The sequence below is a fragment of the Thermobia domestica genome, chromosome 4, assembly GCF_964235325.1.
Source record: "Thermobia domestica chromosome 4, izTheDome1.hap1.1, whole genome shotgun sequence".
In the NCBI taxonomy this organism is placed as follows: Eukaryota; Metazoa; Arthropoda; class Insecta; order Zygentoma; family Lepismatidae; genus Thermobia; species Thermobia domestica.
In genome coordinates this window covers 311,519,768-311,539,054 of record NC_137457.1, presented here as the reverse complement: position 1 = coordinate 311,539,054, position 19,287 = coordinate 311,519,768, and the positions used below count along the sequence as shown (strand labels likewise).

The 19,287-nt window shown below is 36.7% G+C and overlaps 1 protein-coding gene across 2 annotated transcripts in view; it reads left to right on the top strand.

Annotated features, from left to right (window-relative positions):
• EloA (transcription elongation factor elongin A) overlaps nucleotides 1-19,287 on the top strand; it is a 79,986-nt gene that overhangs the window by 38,061 nt on the left and 22,638 nt on the right. Inside the window, exons 6-7 of one of the 2 annotated variants that reach the window (XM_081756500.1) lie at nucleotides 2,337-2,486; nucleotides 17,607-17,884. In XM_081756500.1, coding sequence (XP_081612626.1) covers nucleotides 2,337-2,486; nucleotides 17,607-17,693 — 237 coding nt within the window. In that variant the 3' untranslated portion in view covers nucleotides 17,694-17,884. Of the gene's footprint in view, nucleotides 1-2,336; nucleotides 2,487-17,606; nucleotides 17,885-19,287 lie in introns of those variants that run through there. The other variant, XM_081756499.1, reaches the window with a different exon arrangement.

The following is a 19,287-nucleotide window of genomic DNA, read 5'->3' as shown; positions in this document are numbered from 1 at the left end:
ACAGTATATATGAAAGGCCAATGAACAGCGATACTAAAACTGTTTTTCATCAAAAGAGTTTGTAAAATATAGATGTGTGTAAAGTATAAAAAGCGGTGAGTTGTTGAGGTACACCTAAAGAAGAAAGATGTTTAAATGCAAGTAAGTTATTACTATTGAAAATCTTTCAGCAAAATTTATGGACTTAGTTATATTAAGTTATCTTCCAAGTTACAATACGTTTTCCACATCTTCTAGGAAACCCCAATAATAAATAAAATATGGAAGGAATAGGAACACGTATTTAAAAAAATAATACTACCAGAAGAAGGTAAACCGAGTATATTTTTAAAAAAAATATCACAAATGATTATACACTTTATCTGTCTTCAAGGAACAGAGAGACGTGTGAGAAATTTATATAAGGCTCCTTACATTCTTTAACTGACTACGGGGTCGCGGTGGCTCAGTGGTAGAGCGTTCACCTCCGGTGCTTGGGGTCCCTGGTTCGATCCCAGCTCGCGCCGTGTGGACTTTGTGGTGGACAAACACCGTGCTCGTGGGTTTTCTCGGAGTTCTTCCGTTTCCTCCCACTTTCTTCATTCCACCATTTCACTCATCTCATCTCATCATCATCAGAGTCTCCTTTAGCCTAACAGGCATAAACGTGGGACGTAAAACTTAAATATTTCATTTGTTCTTTAACTGACTATTCTATGATGAACTTAAAAAATTCATAATTAACATCATGCTTATTAGCGTAATGTTAGTATGTATTCCACTACTCGAGTAAAGGAAAATCCAGTTCCTTCGCTTGTCCAGCTTTGTAGTTAATGAAACAGCAAAAGTAATATAAGGGTCTTCGAAGTAGTTAGTCTTGTGGGGTGTGTGTCAGTGTAAGTGTCTCAGTATCTATTATTTTACAGAGCAAAATTGTGAGAGGCTAAACTGAAGATAATATCAAGAGCAAGAACTCCCTCGTGCCTATATATTTAGCGTGGATATGTCTGAATGAATAAAGTTCCATGTACGGTACTAAGTGTCAATGTGGTATGAATAATACAAGGTTTGACTGTAAAGTTTCAGGACTGTAACCGTTAATAACAGAAAACAATTAGTATGTGAGATTAGCCCTAGGAATGCCAAGCAAGTATATGCTACGTCTGGTATCAAGGGGTGAGGGGAGTCAAAATTTGCCCGCACTTTTTTCAAGTGTTTGTTACACTATATCACACTCACTCACTCTATGGCCTATGGAATCTGAGGGTTTAATGCCGCCCTATATCTATTGAAATTAGATTGAAAATTTTAAGCTAATCTAATAACATAAACTTTTAAAGTAGTTCTACTTTACTTTTATCGTAAATGGTTACATATATGACGTTGTTTGCATTATTAAAGCAGGGTCATTTTTCTGTTGCGATCTGAACGTTGGTTTTGTCTTGGCGATGTATGTATTTACGTCCACTTTTAGAATAAAATTTTTGGACTAAAAAGAAATTTCGGGAAACTAACAATGTAAAAATCTGAAACAGTTAGGAAACAGTGTATCTTGCAGAAAAATTGAAAGTTTGAATGTGCAGACAAAACTGATTCTCCATTTCACTTTTATGGTTAATGCTATGATATTCTTTTGCATGCCATATGAAGATTTAGTAAAGAAAGCATCTGTACCATTCTAAACATCAGTCATCGTATACACCCTAGTTCCTATTATCTTAAATTCTTATATTGTATAAAAAAAAAAAAAAAAAATCGTCCCGTGTGACATAGTCGCTAATGTTCTCGCCTTTCATATCAGGAGTCCCGGATTTGTTTCCCGATGGTGACACTCGGTCGAAAAAGTATAACAGCTTTTTTAAGCCAGCCGTTTTGAGTGAGGCTTTTCCTGGGTTTCTCTCATTCACACCAGGCAAATGCCGGTATGGTATCTAATATAATAGCCCCAGGCCGCTTCCTTCCTTCCCTTTCATCGGATAATGTGCTTGCCGAGGGACGTCGTCTCTCATGTACGTGACAGGCTAAATGGCCTTAATCTAATTCCTAATCAGCCCCGAAATCTAATTCCTAATCATAATTGACTGGAAATAACATATAATACAATGCACCAACGAGTCTTTAGTTTGTGATAATTAAATCTTGTAATAGCTGATAGCTTAGCTATGGGAAGAAATTTGTATTTACAAGGTTCCGCGTTCAATATACTTCTTTTCCCCTGGCGATTGAATTGAGACAAGACATGCTAGTCATTCGGCTGCTTCCAAAGAATTCGTATGTTCATGTGTAAATGTAATCATGTATATAAAGAAAATTTAGTGTTCATTTTATCTTCAAAATTGTATTAATTTCCTTTTCAGCGCTGTTTAGAGGAGAGAGAAGCAAAGTTGAAGGCTTTAACGGAGAATATTAGTCAGAAGTCTCGTATACAGGCACTTCCTGTAAGACAAACAAAGCTTGCCTATGTGGATACTGTAGCAAAGCCTCCGCGCAACGTTGCAAGGCAGCAGGTAAGCATTAAATTTATCAAAAAAATATATGATGCATGTATTACAAATACTATCACAGTTAGTTCAATCTTTTGTGACTGTTACGTTCGTAATTTAGTTAGTTTACAGTGAACAGAAAGTATCAAAGGATGAATGTGTGTTCGTACTTCAAAAGTGGTGGTTAAATGGTCTGTCGTGATTATCAAGATATGATTGAGTTATTTGTGCAGCTTTGTTTTATCTTTTCTTTCTTTCTTTTCTTTTTCTTTCTTTTTTTTTTTAACATTGTACTTCCATCTCGACAAGCAATCCATAAATTAAGTGTCTGACGTACTAAAAATAATACAAAATTTATCATTTTTCTTTTGCTTGTTTTTCATAAGTGAAAGAAGATAATGAAAGGCAACTTACCACAATCATAGATAATGGATTCAAATATAATCAGTAGGTCCACGTCTCCTTTAGCCTAGCAAGCATAACCGTGTGACCAATCAAACCAAACCACAATCATAAATAGTGTTATTATACAACAGAAAATATGAATCTGAAGAGTTTTCACTGTTGTTGTCCATAGAAATTACAGTACTATCGGAATAACAGTTGCTCCAAAATCTAATGTAAGACAGCGACTAGAGGAACGAACTCAACTTCATTTGGTTACGTATCATGTTGTCTTGTGAATCCTGTGAACTGCTTTTTAAATAATAGTTGTATTTAGTTTGTAATAAACAAAATAGTTTTAACATACAGTTATTAAAATTAAATAATAATATTTAAAAAGTAGTTCACAGGATACAAAAACAACATATGTAATCAAATGCAGTTGAGTTTCTTCCTCTAGTCGCTGCCTTAACTTAGATTTTGGGGAAAAGGTTATTCTGGCAACACTGTAATTTATATGGATGACTACACTGAAAATTCTTCAGGTTTATATTTTTTGTTGTAGGATAACGTTATCGATGATTGTAGTAAGTTGCATTTCATTATCTCCTTTTTACTTATGAAAAGCAAGCAAAAGAAAAATGGTAAATTTTGTATTATTTTTAGTACGTCAGCCTCTTAAATTAAAGATTTGAATAGTTTAGTCTGTAGCAGACCATTTCAGACCAAGTAGGCCTAAATGTGTACTACAGTAGAAAATCTTATGACTATGATGCAATACTTTGTGCAGTCTTGGACTAAATCAACTTAGAAAGCATCCAGTGAATATGGTATTTCAAGAACAAGCCTCAAATGATGTTGTAATCATTATGGTACTACCTCGATAAATAATTAATTTCAAATTCAGCTTACTTATTTAATATGGTCCACCCATTTTCTTTTTGGAAAATACCTGCAGCACGATCACACTAACAAATAATGGTCGAATTGTTGTTGCAAAGTGTTAGAAGGTAAGAAAAGATAACGACTCAAGTCTTCTGTCTCATTCCGTTGCTTACTGGTTAACTATCGTTAGTAAAGGTATATTGAATATTTTTAAATACACAACTGGGCCGCCTTCAATGTTCCACTACTTAGACGGGTGATGTATCGTGAGTATGTTTCGAGTTTTTCTTGGTTCTTATCTGCTGAAGGGCATCTTAATGTCTGTGAAAGGCATAGAATAATAAAAATAATAAAAATACATAGAGTTTTGTAGGTATTTAGACTGTTGGTGTAACATTTAAATCATTGTTTCTAGCTGTATTGATGTAAAATTCCGTTCGTTTCTTTTTGTTAAGAAATACTAGCTGAACGCCCATTCTCAGCACGTGAAAAATAAGTTTATGGAAATTATTTGAAACGTGTGTATAAACTTCTTCCTTCACCTTAGGATATGTATTTCAATCGAAAAAGAATGGTGAAAAATCAGCTCACTTAAATGTTCAAAATTTATTTCAAGTGGTGCAGCTCTTATTCTTTCCAAAATGTTTAACCCATGACATGCATATTGTAAAATTCTCCCTGTGAATGGATTAGTAGAGTAAAATTATGGATTCGGAATCTTTTCCCACTATCGGTTTATTATAAAATTCCCTATAAATAGTATTCTACAAGAATAGTACAATAATGCAACTTCTCTAAATATAAGGCATAAAAGGGTGATCCCAAGGCTCGAGTAGCCAGGGGCAGGATCTCCACAGCAAGCTAGATGGAGTGGATTAAGAATCCCCAATGCTCCGAAGCAATCAGAGAGGGGATTCGAAAAGCGACAGAACTGCAAAGCAAATTAAGTGACTGAGGTTAGGAATCCCGACAGAGTTCCGAAGCATTCTAACCAGGAGGAAAAGAAAAGCCTAGAGTTCCGAAGCAAACTAGAGGCTTTGGGTTGGGTGTCTCCAAGAGCTCCGAAGCAAGCTAAAGGAGGGATTGACCAGTCGAGACTGATAGCTGTCCATGGAATCCTTTCATTTATATAGGTACTGCAGGTGAGGCGGTGATCCCAAGGCATAAAAGGGTGATCCCAAGGCTCGAGTAGCCATGGGCAGGATCTCCACAGAGTTCCGCAGCAAGATAAGTTGAGTGGATTTTAGGAATCCCCAATGCTCCGAAGCAAGCAGAGAGGGGATTTGAAAAGCGACAGAACTCCAAAGTAAATTAAGTGACTGAGGTTAGGAATCCCGACAGAGTTCCGAAGCATTCTAACCAGGAGGAAAGGAAAAGCCTAGAGTTGCGAAGCAAACTAGAGGCTTTGGGTTGGGTGTCTCCTAGAGCTCCGTTGCAAGCTAAAGGAGGGATTGACCACTCGAGACTGGTAGCTGTCCATGGAATCCTTTCATTTATATAGGTACTGCAGGTGAGGCGGTGATCCCAAGGCATAAAAGGGTGATCCCAAGGGTCGAGTAGCCATGGGCAGGATCTCCACAGAAAGCTAAGTGAAGTGGATTAAGAATCCCCAATGCTCCGAAGCAATCAGAGAGGGGATTTGAAAAGCGACAGAACTGCAAAGCAAATTAAGTGACTGAGGTTAGGAATCCCGACAGAGTTCCGAAGCATTCTAACCAGGAGGAAAAGAAAAGCCTAGAGTTCCGAAGCAAACTAGAGGCTTTGGGTTGGGTGTCTCCAAGAGCTCCGAAGCAAGCTAAAGGAGGGATTGACCAGTCGAGACTGATAGCTGTCCATGGAATCCTTTCATTTATATAGGTACTGCAGGTGAGGCGGTGATCCCAAGGCATAAAAGGGTGATCCCAAGGCTCGAGTAGCCATGGGCAGGATCTCCACAGAGTTCCGCAGCAAGATAAGTTGAGTGGATTTTAGGAATCCCCAATGCTCCGAAGCAATCAGAGAGGGGATTTGAAAAGCGACAGAACTCCAAAGTAAATTAAGTGACTGAGGTTAGGAATCCCGACAGAGTTCCGAAGCATTCTAACCAGGAGGAAAGGAAAAGCCTAGAGTTCCGAAGCAAACTAGAAGCTTTGGGTTTGGTGTCTCTTAGAGCTCCGAAGCAAGCTAAAGGAGGGATTGACCACTCGAGACTGGTAGCTGTCCATGGAATCCTCTTGGTTATATAGACGCTGCTGTTCCCTCGTCGTCATGTAACAGGTGATGTCGCTGTTGTCTCCGTCGTGTGCAATCGTAGTACTCCGTAACTCCTTTGTACGTAGTTGTTATTTATAAATAGGGGCACGTGTACAATGTTTGTAAACACAAGCACGTGGTACATTACAATATGAATCAAGTATGTAAGTGTGAAATTGCATGAGTGGTACCGTTGCTCCTTTCCAGTTTCGTTTCCTCTGATTGCTGTCACTTTGTTTGTCTTGTCGAACTTCTTCCGTGTGATACCTTCTTCCTGTGCTATTCTAAGTCTGTTGTTGGACATATTCCTTCTTATGCAGAGTCGTTTTGACGTATGATTAGCGTCATACTAAAGGACTGACTACTGCAGGAAATATATGTTACTCGAACTCAGTATAGCACCAGTCGCGCGTAAGAACGATTCTGCAGAAGGCTCAGTATATATCTGGTTTTCCGAATTAAGTTTGTTCGTTTTCTCGGTGACATTGTGTAGTTTGTTGAATTTCTACGTTAGAAACAATGGAATATATTTTTTGACGTGCAACAATGAAAAACTGATGACATTTAAATGTAATAACTACTGAATCCACAATTGCAGTTTTTTTTTTTTTTTTTTTTCAAAAATTTTATAGTCCTGCTACCCTACTTACTGTACGCTTTTAATCAAAATGACTTAACAAAAATCCAGTTCTAGATAGATATTATGTTTAAAAATTAATATCAGCCGATTCACCGTTCGCCTGTGATGTAATCACAAACAAGAGTATATTATCAGTATAGATAATAGATATGTAAAATTGTTGTAGATGTTCTCAAAAAAATTGCGAAGCTGGCATTGCAGACCCTAAGCCATGGGAGCCAATTAAAGAATATAAAAAGAAATCGTATTATACAACTTCTAAGATACACACTTCATACAGATGTTTTAGAGAAAGCTTTTAAGAGGTACCCCGCTGTATTGGTGTAATGAGGCAACTGGTGATATGAACCACATCATTTTTAAATGTAATTTAATTGCGAAGTTAAGAAAATTTGTTAACTATGCTACATAATATCCAAGAACAGGGTGTTTATTTAATAGAAAAAATATTAACACTAAACAATGAAGAATTAAATAAATTTTTAATTATATATTTATATTACAATAATGAATTTTACGAGGAGGAAAAAGGGAACAAAAAAATCTCTTTTTATATATAAATGAAAGTGACTATGTTTGTGAACTCTTGAACCACCCGACCGATCTCGATCAAATTTTCAACATAGATGAGGTTCAAGCCTAGGATGGTTTTTATCATTTCACTTTGACGGTGCAATTTAGGAGTAGAGGGAAGATATATATAAATGATCAAATATGACCGATATATTAGTGTCAAATCCGTAGTTTTCGGGGTCGCTGAGATGAACAATGACACTTCCGATGCCGTTTAAATCCAAATTCAGCCCTTTATGTCCAAAATGAAACATATTCTCACCATGCGAAGAATGGGTATTCTGCTAGTATAACATAAATATAAAATACAATACAATACGAAAGTCCACGGTGAAAGTAAAGGAAATATAAATAAGATAAAAGTGCAATAGCTTACCGGAGGAAGGAAGAGAAAAAAACGGAATATAAGGATAATCTCAAAAGTAAAGTCTCCAAAGCGCTGGAGACGCAGGGAAACTGTTCTTGCGGCTGTTGGCAACAATTTTAATTTGTTGTTTCGCCTACTCCTAAATAAGCCTGCTGGAACTCGTAGTCTTAGTGTGGTAACCATTTGAAGGGTAAAAAACAAGGAATGTTCATGTATGTGCTTTATCGGGTGCTTTGTCCTATCTGTTGGTGACTATTTTACTGTATATGCCATGCATGCGTAAATGCAGAAATCACCATGTAAAAAGAGTAAAAGATTTGACTAACCCTATTCTTTTTACGCGCTTTTCAATATTAAAAAGCCGTTTTCTCGAAAATGCAGTTTTGTGACATTCCTTGTTCCCCCCTTACCCTTCATTTGTAATAGAGCTCCCGTTTGGCGCTACCGCCAAGTGTAAAGTTCGCACATTTATTCGGTTTTTGAACGCAAAAGACGTTAAACCGATTGGAATCTACCTCCAATTGACGGAAGTGTATGGCGAGCCGTGAATGTATATCAAAAACGTCTGCTAGCGGTGTCAGGAGTTTGCAGCTGGTCGTATTGAAGAAAAGAAAGGAAGACCGTCGATTACTAATGAGACAGTCGCGAAGGTTGAGCAAACTAGTGATTAGCACCTGTTTCGTAAGTTGAAAGAATATTTGTCCCGAATGTGCTTCAGCAACAACGACAAGGCGTGAGATGACGTTCAACACTTCCTTAAACACGTGGTGGTGACCTGGCATGACATGGGCATACAAAAACCACTACAGCGCCTACAAAAATACATCGACCGAAATGGCGATTATGTATTAAAAAAAAAAAAAAAAAAAAAAGTAATGAGATTGACCGCCGCCCGGTGCTCCAATCACCAGTAGCGCGCTCCGCGGCAGATGTATTTGTGGTGGGGGTCTAAGGTACGCAACGTGCCCAAGCGGCTCTTTGCTTTTACCTGGGCACAATCGCTTCCAGGACACTTGCCGTGGTCAAGGAGGCTTACAAAGACCACACCCTGTCAAGGGCCTAGGTTTTCCGGTGGTTCAGTGAGTTCAAGAACGGACAGGAGACCGTTGAAAACATGGAGCGAACAACGGTTGGAATCCAGATTTTTCACTTTGGCCACATTTTTGTCCAAACCACTCATTGAAGGGCGTCCAGATCGCTCCTGTAATCACGTAGTGTTGCTTCAACGAACGCTCTATTTCTCACGTTCTCTGCCGTCACAAGAACTCAAAACAGCTTTTGCGCCACGCGTGATCCTTATTGCATCAGAGCTCGGTTGCGACTGTCGCCCGGTGCGTTGCGTAGCTTAGACCTCTCTTCGCAAACGCCCTGCCGGGCAGCGCGCTGCTGGCGACTGGAGCGCCGCGCAGCGGCCAATCTAATAACTTTACGGACAAACCTCGTAGATAAATGTACAAGCTTTAAAATGAAGTAAACAGTGAGACCTTACGTTTGGAATTACCGTTGTAAATATAGAAAGAAAGAACAAATTTAGTGGAAATGGTGACACAGACTGAAATCTGCATCAGAATAGAAGTATTCCTCTTTCATGAAAAGACTGGAGGATTCACCTTATCAACAAACCATCCTTTCGGGATTTTTCCTAAAGTAGTAGATTATGACATAAATTTAATTATCGAATATGAGCTAAATCACGAACTGTTCGAATAAAACTCTCAACCGCAATAAACTACCCTTTGTAGAAGTTTAAAAGAATAGTGAATTATACCATAGTGTAGACTTACTAATGAAATATTAGCTAATAAATACTGTAGGATACATCTTATAAATAAACAGTAACCTACCTGGGGGATTTCTGTATGCACTGGTGAATTTCCTTTCTTTAAGTTTTGTCCACGCTGGGCGTTTTTCAATATTAACACCGATTGTAACACTTGAATTTCGTATACAATCATGGTTGGAACTAGTTGCTCTGGAAAATTATATGGAACACAGGATCATCTGAAAGACAGTTACTGGTGTGATTACTATTACACCACTTGACTTTGAGAAAGTCTCTTTATACTTGAACGTGTCATTTGAAGAAGGGAAACATTTCGTATATATGATTTTCCGAAAACTTCTATTGGCCATAATATTCTGTTTCTTTAAATTTATGTTGTTATGCCATCGAATACTTGGCAAAACCATATGTCTTGTAAAGTGTATTTCCCAATGGATGCAATGAATGCGTCGTTTTAATGTGTACATATTGGCCATAAAACCTCATTTTGGCAAAGTTGGAATTTTCCCTCCAAATGACACGTTTAATTTTCCAGGGCAACTACTCTCAACAATGATTATATAAGAAATTCAAATGTTACAAACGGTATTGTTTGTTTGTTACTGAAATATTTATTTATGAATTATGAACAAAATCACCAAAGCAATTTTTATAGAGGGGGCAGTTACCCCTACTTTTTTCGAAGTGACCCCTTAATGTATATAGTTTCACTTGGAAATGTAAAGTTTTTGTGTGTATTACTGGTTCATAGAAAAAATGGTGCCATATAATATTTGCCGTTGCGTAAGTACGTATTGGTTATTTGTCTTCCCGAGGAGTTAAGAAAGTTACAGAAATTGCGTTTTAATTGCAAGTCAAAACAATTAATATTGCAGTTGCGTATTTCTTTAAATGTCGTGACATATGCTTGTACTATTTACTGGCTTTCATTTTCTAAGACTAATAACATACATTTTATGGCATGTATGGAATTAAAAATATAAGTTGTTCATTAATCTCCAGTTTCAATATAACTTCTAAAATACAAGCCTCATCATTCATTATTATGATTAATATTATCCTTTCTATTTATTTGTTTTGCAAATTTGTTATTAAATAATCTGATCCCATAATTTTTCAGAGAGAATTCTAAGGAATCAAATCTCTTCTTACACTTTCGTTGTTTAAGAGTACAAAGGGGTAGTACCCACTTGTGTTGCTCTTGTCAGTTTACTTAATAAAATATGAATTACGATATACGGAATTTTAACTGAAAAAAATAGTATCCTATTAGTTATACAACTTTTCATCAAACAGTGTTAGAAACAACTAGGAAAACTAACATTAATATACAAATATTTAGATCATGTCTTGACCCCCCTCCCACTTTTAACGTCCAATCGCCGCCACTGCTCACCAGTAACCTGTTTCTACTTCTTTCTCTCTCTCTCTTTCTCAGAAAAATGATTATACTATCAGATGTTAAGGAGATATATATTTATACAAAAAGAACAAAACTGTTGTAGTTGTTCATTACAAAATTCATAAAATAAGAACCTTCATTAGTAAACCGTTTTCTTTTTTTTCTTTTTTTTTTTCGAGAGAAATACCCTATAATATATTGGTGGGTGTAAGTGGTGGGTGTAGTTGGCAGATGTTGACATTTAAAGTGTGTATCTTGTTATTTTCCACTTGAAAAATAACACTATAAGTTAGTCGTGACCTTAATAATGCACACAGGAAACTCAGAAATTGGACCTTCGGTAGTAAATGCTATCTATGCCAGTTTCCAGGACACCGCCATCAATTTGTATGAAAGGATTACCTAAGTCTAACTTCTATATTAACTCAGAACAATGACATATTACGATTTTCCTTTATGTTTAGCTCTGTTAGAATTACAACAGCTATCATCATATTTCAACGAATATAGCTCCCGTTGCTGTTTCGTAATTAATTCAATATCCATAAATATAGGTCCACAAGGATCACTCAATCTTCGTACATATTTTAAACAAGAACTCTAATATTTTACTCAAATGGTAGGACCACTTCACATCTGTGTGTGTGTTTATGGTTATGTGGTTAACGTACACGCCTTTGGCGCGGGAGATCCGGATTTGATTCCTGGTGGGAACTTATGTAGTTCGGATCCCACATTAAGCGTGGCTTCGACGCTGTAGGGAACGCTAAACTCCAAATCAGCCATCAGCCATCTCTGTATGTGACTCATTCACGTAACGTATATCACCCAGACCGTAATTACTGTTCTCGTATAGCTCTATCGTCAAATTGGGTAGCTGATGAAATTTATGTATATAAAAATGAAAGTCAGCATGCTTGTGACTTAATATCTCTTGAACCACGAGATCAATCCCGATCAAACTTTCAGCATAGATGAGGTTTGAGCCTGGGATGGTTTTTATCATTTCACTTTGACGGTGCAACTTACGGCAGGGGAAGGAGAAAATATTCAATAATGATCGAAAATGACCGATATTATATATAATATCGAATCCATAGTTTTTGGGGTCGCTGAGATGAACAGACACAGTTCCGATCCCGTTTAAATCCAAATTCAGCCCCTCAACTTGGGGGAGGGGGAGATTTAAAAAAATGATCGAAAATGACCAATATTAATGTCTAATCCATGATTTTCGGGGTAGCTGAGACGAACAGTCACACAGGGCCCATAGCGAGTCACTTTTTTTTTAAAACTAAAAGTTACTTTTTTTCAAGTTAGTCACTAAAAGTAACTTTCAGTGATAAATTTGAAAAAAAAAAAAAGTTACTTTTCTGGGAGGTAAAGTGACTTTTTCGTGTGATTTATGTTTTGCATTGGCAGTTTTCTAAGAAAAATATTATAAAAATAAATGGAAAAAGGCAGAAACTTGTTTGTTACTCATTACTCTTCTGAAAGCTTCAGTACTTGCTGCCACGTGTGAACTAGTCAGCTTTATTCTCACTTCAGCTTTTATTCTTTCTAAAGCACAGTGGATGGTTGGTGGATGCTTAAGCTCTCAAGGTGGGATTGAGAACCCTTCTGTGTTTATTTTTTCTTCTATCATAATAGTCTTTTAGTTTTCTCTCGTAATAGTTAACACTCCGCTCAACGTTGTGTGTGTGTGTTTGTGTGGTTCATCATGCTCGTCTTGTGTTATGCTTCTTGTATGTTGTTCTTACGAGTAGGTAATGAATTTGAATATATCATAACTTTGAGAACTCTCAATGCTAAGTTAAATATAATGTCTGGGATGAAGAAATTCGGAAATAGGCCAGAACTGGTTCCAGTTACTCAGAAACTTCTTACATCTGCTAAGTCTGCTTACCGTAACTACAAAGCATATTTAAAATAAACCTAAGAAAGGAGGAAGCTCAAAAAGAAGAAGTAAACAAGAAAAGATGAAACAGAACAAGGAAGAGAAAGGTAATGGAGAAATTGACAAAGGAAAAAGGGGCATGATGAGATTTTGGTCACTTTTGCGTGTGCTTTTGGTCACTTTTTCATGTGCTTTTGATCACTTTTCAACTATTTACAAGAGACCAGACCACTATGAGCCCTGGTCACACTTCCGGTGCCGTTTAAATCCAAATTCATCCCTTTATGTCCAAAATAAATGAATCGCTTTCTGACAAAAAGTTCGAGCAAAACTTAATTTCACCAGTCAATTACCCTTCCAGAATTTTAAGAGAAAAATTACATATTGGCATGTTAGAATGAAATAAAGAACGACATCTTTATTGTAGTCGTTTTCTAGAAAATCGGCCGAACAAAATTCATTTCTATTAGTAAATTGCATTTACCAAATTTTGAGAATGGCTTGCGGCACATTGCGGGGTTGTTAAAATATTTATTAGAGTACGAACAAAATTGTGTTGGCCATTGTGCAGAAATTCTTCGAAAAACAACTCTTCCCACCAGTAAATTGTATCTTCTAGATTTTTCTTAGAGAAATAGTTTAAGGTGTTTTGAAGGATTAAGTTATCAATGGAATATTAAAAAGAATAATAAGCATTACATTCAAGTGGATGATATTCTGCAAAACCCGAGCAAAACTGTCATGTAAGCAGTCACGACATTGTCAAGATTCATCAACAAATGTTAAACTATTTGGAGAGAACTGGCTACAAAAGGAAGCTCGACGTTTGGGTGTCACATAATTGTAGTTAAAAAAACTCATTCGAATGTCTGCGAAATTCTACTGAATGTATCGAATGTACCCATTTCTGAAGTGGCTGATCACGGATTGTAAAAAGTGGATAACACGACAAGAATGTACGGAAAAGATAATGGTCGAAACAAGGGGGAGCTCCAGAATGTGTAGCAAAGTTCACATTGACGCCTAGAAAGGTTATGCTGTGCATTTTGGTGGGATTAATAAGGTATCGTTCCTCATGAGCTGTTGTCGCTGGGCGAGAACAATAGATTCGGACCTGTACATAGTTAACGCGAGTGCAACTAGCAATTTAAAAGAAACAGCCGGAACTGGTCAAAAGCAAGGATGTTGTATATTGCGCTGACGACGCTAAACTGTATACATCTTTGAAGACCCGTCAGAAATTGTAAGCACTTGAGTGGGAGGCTTAATTCATCCATCGTATAGCTCAGACTTGACACCGTCAGCCTATATATATATATATATATATATATATATATATTACCTTTGCAGAACTCCCTGAATAGTTTAAGTTAATTTAAAATTGTCAAAACAACGTGTCACAATTTTTTGACCAGAGTCCACAGACGTCCTGTACCAACGAGTTAATGTTGTTGCCGGAAAAATGGCAAAAGGTCATGGAGTACAATTGAGTGCCTGAGAGTGAGAAGGGGCTATGCCACACAACCTGAAATTTTGATGTAGATACAGTTCCTGTTGTTGCTGCTAACAATTTTTCCAATTACCCTGTTGATATTTGAAGGCAAATAAGCCATTGCCCAATAACAATAACCATACGTTATGCATGTTGTACTTAGTCTAATAAAACTTCAGTTTTCTCAAAAATATCTGTTTGTGGCATAGCCTCTTCTCACTCTCAAGCACTCAGTTTTGTATTTGTGGTTTCATAACATTATTTTCGAATAACAGTAACTGTCTTCTCAATTTTGTTCTGCAAATGCCCAATACCATTTTTTTTAAGACAACCTGATACATTGTACAGTAAACCCCCGATTATTCGCAAAATTGGGTGGCGCAGCAACTGCGGATAATAGAACTCAGCGCATAATCCGCAAATGGTGGGAAAAGGATGCGAAACAATACGAAAATGCACTTCAACAATTTTTATTTACAGTAGAATGGCTACAGATATAATTGCAGCTCTAATAAATAGTAGTTTTCTGTACATAGAAGTTTGTCCATATTTCTGACTCATACAGCAGGACTCATAGCGAGTCACTTTTTAACTAAAAGTTACTTTTTTTTCAAGTTGGTCACTAAAAGTTACTTTTTTTTTTTACAAATTTGTCACTAAAAGTTTTTTTTTTGGGGGGGGGGGAGGTAAAGTGACTTTTTCGTGTGATTTATGTTTTGCATTGGCAGTTTTCTAAGAAAAATATAAAAATAAATGGAAAAGGGCAGGAAGATGTTACTCATTACACTTTTGAAAGCTTCAGTACTTGCTGCCACATGTGAAACAGTCAGCTTTATTCTCACTTCAGCTTTTATTCTTTCTAAAGCACAGTAGATAGTTGGTGGATACTTAAGCTCTCAAGGTGGGATTGAGAACCCTTCTGTGTCTATTCTTTGTTCTATCATAATAGTCTTTTAGTTTTCTCTCGTAATAGTTGACGCTCCGCTCAACGTTGTATGTGTTTGTGTGGTTCATTATGTTCGTCTTGTGTTATGCATCTTGTATGTTCTTCTGAAGAGTAGGTGATAAATTTGAATATTTCATGGCTTAGAGAACTCTTAATGCTAAGTTAAATATAATGTCTGGGATGAAGAAATTCGGAAATAGGCCAGAACTGGTTCTATTTACTCAGAAGCTTCTTACAACTGCTAAGTGTGCTTACCGTAACTACAAAGCATACTTAGAAAACATAAGAAAGGAGGAAGCTCAAAAAGAAAAGATGAAACAAAACAACGAAGAAAGAGAGAGGTGATGGAGAAATTGACAAAGGAAAAAAGGGGCATGATGAGATTTTGGTCACTTTTTCGTGTACTTTGGTCACTTTTCAGCTATTTACAAGAGACCACTATGAGCCCTGATACAGTACAATAATACTACACACGAAGCATTTTGAGTATTTCTCTCAACTCTTTATTCAAGATCCCACAAAATAGTCTTTTCTTCCTCCTAAAAAGAGCTGTCACAATTCCTATCCTTGCCAAGCGCCGCGGTGGCTCAGTGGTACAGCGTTCACCTATGGTGCATGGAGTCCTTGGTTCAATCCCAGCTCGCGCTTTGTGGTGGACAAACACCGTGTTCGTGTTTTTTCTCGGGGTTCTCCCGTTTCATCCCACTTTAATCATTCCACCATTTCATTCATTTCTCATAATCACCGTCCCCTTTAGCCTAGCTGGCATAATCATGGGACGTAAAACTTAAAAATATTTAATTTCATTTCATTTCCTATCCTTGCTTTTATTTCACGTTCGCACTTCATATTATCACTAATAATACTACCTAGATATCGAAAACTAGTCACCTGTTCTATTTTCTTCCCTCCTACTTCTGTATTTGACACCAACTGTTTCGTTCCAATCACAGCAGGAAGAAGTATTCTGTAAGATGAATGAATTCTTGAAAATAGAAAATATTTTAAATCTTTACTTTGGTCAGTTTTGTTTTTTTGATACGTGTTGAATATTTCCCAAGAAATACGGAACGTTATATAGGAAACTGTATAGTGAACAGTATAGAAGGCATCGATTTCTGATTGGGGGCGCGGTGGCTCAGTGGTAGAGCGTTCACCTCTGGTGCTTGGAGTCCCGGGTTCGATCCCAGCCCCCGCCAAGTGAACTTTGTGGTGGACAAACACCGTGTGCGTGGGTTTTCTCGAGGTTCTCCCGTTTCCTCCCACTTTCTTCATTCCACCATTTCACTCATCTCTCATCATCATCGTCTCCTTTAGCCTAACCGGCATAACCGTGGGACGTAAAACTCAAAGATTTCATTTTCGATTTCTGATTGTCCATGTCTTAGAATCACCTGAATGGCTGACATTTATCAACGAACCCTATCCTAAATTTTGACACTCTACGTCCTGGCAGGGCCGGCCCTAGGCAATTTCTCGCCTCCCTCTTTCTCCAGGAAGAACAACCCTTTCAATCCATGATTTTAAGTATGCTATCCTTTCATGAACAACGAAGGGAAGGAAAAGCACACTCGCACCCAGAAAGTCTTAAACACTACAAATACAATCTCGTTGTGTCTGTTTTTTTTTTCTTTAAATAATAATCTATTATGTCTGTGAAAAAATGAAACAAACATACCTGCAGATCAAAGAAGGTAATCCTTGCTATAGAATTCAATATGGAGCTTCAATCTCACTATATCAGTTTGCAATTTCAATGTAGCTAGCCGTTTTATCTTTATTTCTTGATTTTCCTTCTATGTCTGTTAAAATATATGTATATATATATATATATATATATATATATATATATATATATATATATAAAACTAGTTTCCACCTTCAATGATAAGGAACTTGTTTGTGACAAAGACAGGACTAGTTTTCATATCAAAACTATGATAACTATCTAAATAGAACAGGTGTTCGCTACTGTTCGAGAATTGAGTTCTTGTATTTGATAACAATCAAGCAGTTCATACTAGGATTTGTTTGACCATTTGCTTTAGCACTGTGGATGTGACCTTAAACTAATGCGACCTAAACATGATTTATGAATGTAGTATTCAAATAGAAGGGCAGCTTAGTAAATTTAACCACCATCATAATGAAGTCTTGATTCCAGCAAGAAATATTTATTTTGAATAATATAGTTATGACAAATTTTGCTGCCCCCCCTAAACTTGCTGTCCCGTGAAAAGGCACGTTTTTCACATATGGTAGAGCCGTGTATCCGTGCCAAAATTGATGGTGATCCATTCAGTAGCTTTCGAGATATTCTCTCTGAGAAACGGACATACGGACGGACAGAGTAAATATCTAAAGGAGATTTTGATAAAACAAACTCCTTAATAAAAGCAAAATTAAGAAGGACCGAACATAATGTTGCTTACATAAGTACAGAAGATGAAGTTTATATAGTTTTAATTGACAGTGAAAAACTGCTTTTAAGAACTTAACAAAAACAAGAATTGCTTTTTAACAAATGTTTAATTTTTCAACAGCGCAGAAGAAAGAGAAGAAAGAAACGAAGGAAGATAGGAACTCGTATGTGGTTTGAACACCTGAAACCTGACAAGCGAAAATTTTGAATGAATTTTTTATGACCTTATGGGAACCTAGTCCTTTAGCCTGCAGGCCATAAGTCTGAACATGGAACTTAATCTACCTTTTTTTTGTACACAAATAGCAACAATATGTTACGTGGGATAGTGAAAGAAACACAATTTTATTGGAAATTTTATTATAATTGGAATAAAAGAATATTTTTTTTATTACTTTACTTTTTAGTTTTATACTGTCTTCTGACTGAATGAAACTATATTATAGTTTAAAATTCCATTACATCTAATCCTGTAGAATAAATATATAATTACTATCGGTAGCAATAATAAAATTGAGCGTGATACGGAAGGAAGGTGAATAATAAGGGAAAAGGACGACACCATAAAATATTAAATAAACTTTGCTGAAAGGCAGTCAAGTGTTTCATGCGGAACATACATTTATGAATGGAATATCTGTGCTGGAACAAGCATAGATGAACTTTCTGGAGAAGCTTTCAGTACTCACGTACATTTCTTTCTGTCGGATATGGAGGTGAGGGAGTACGATTTATTTTAAGAGAACTTTTCGGGATGGCTATTCGAACTCCATTCTGAAAATTCCTCTGAAAAGAAAACCTACTCTCTTATTTTCCATATCTGGCTGAAGAAAATATTTGTGTGGGTTGAAAGCTTTGGCGAATTAAAGGAAAGTGCAAATGCATAAAAAAGAGTTAAAAAAAATACTCGTAGGCTCGAAGACAGAACCCAGTACATGGTGTATAATGTATTTTCTTACTTTTTTTTTAAATGTAAATCACTAGTTTTCTTTCATTTGCTTCTGTTTGTTTGTACCCACTGACTCAAGGGTACAGGGATGCTTCCAAAGTTGTGGGAATTCTTATTTAAATTTTGAACGTATCCAAGAGAGCGACTACCTAAACACTTAACAGTTACTTTTTGGAGAGGTTATTTTACCAAAACTTCTTTATATACAGGATGGGCACAAAGTTGCTTTCACAAACATATGAAGAAATACTTGTTATGAGGAAAGCGATTTGGTACCAATCTGTATATTTACCCTATCCGTCTGTCCGTCTGGGAGACAAAAATCCTCAAGAACTACTGGATGAATCACCACCAACTTTGGTCAAGATGTATGGGGTCAGAAGTTAAAGATCAGATTCGTTCATGGATATGATATTTAAATCGGAAGTGGTAGAAATCAACCATTTCCGGTTTTTACGTTGATTATTGTAGAGCAAAGACAGTAATAGACAGCGAGAAACTCTTTCGTACAATCAATTCAGCATACCAATAATACACCCCACTTCCGCCCCCCCTTAACTCTCTATTAAAACCGGAAGTGATAGAAACCCACCACAACTTTGATCTACACAGAACCAAAACAACAAGAAATAGCGAGAAGCAGTTTTTTTTTTTTTTTTTTTTTTTTTTAAATCGATTTAGCGTTTAGCATAAGGTAGCATCTTATATCTTAATCCCCTATTCAAACTGAAAGTGGCAGATACCAATCCTTTTCCGGTTTTAACATTAATAACTATAGGTTAAAGAACGATAATAGATAGCGAGAAGCAGTTTTCTGTAATCAAATAAGTGTCTCAAGAATATATTCCATGTC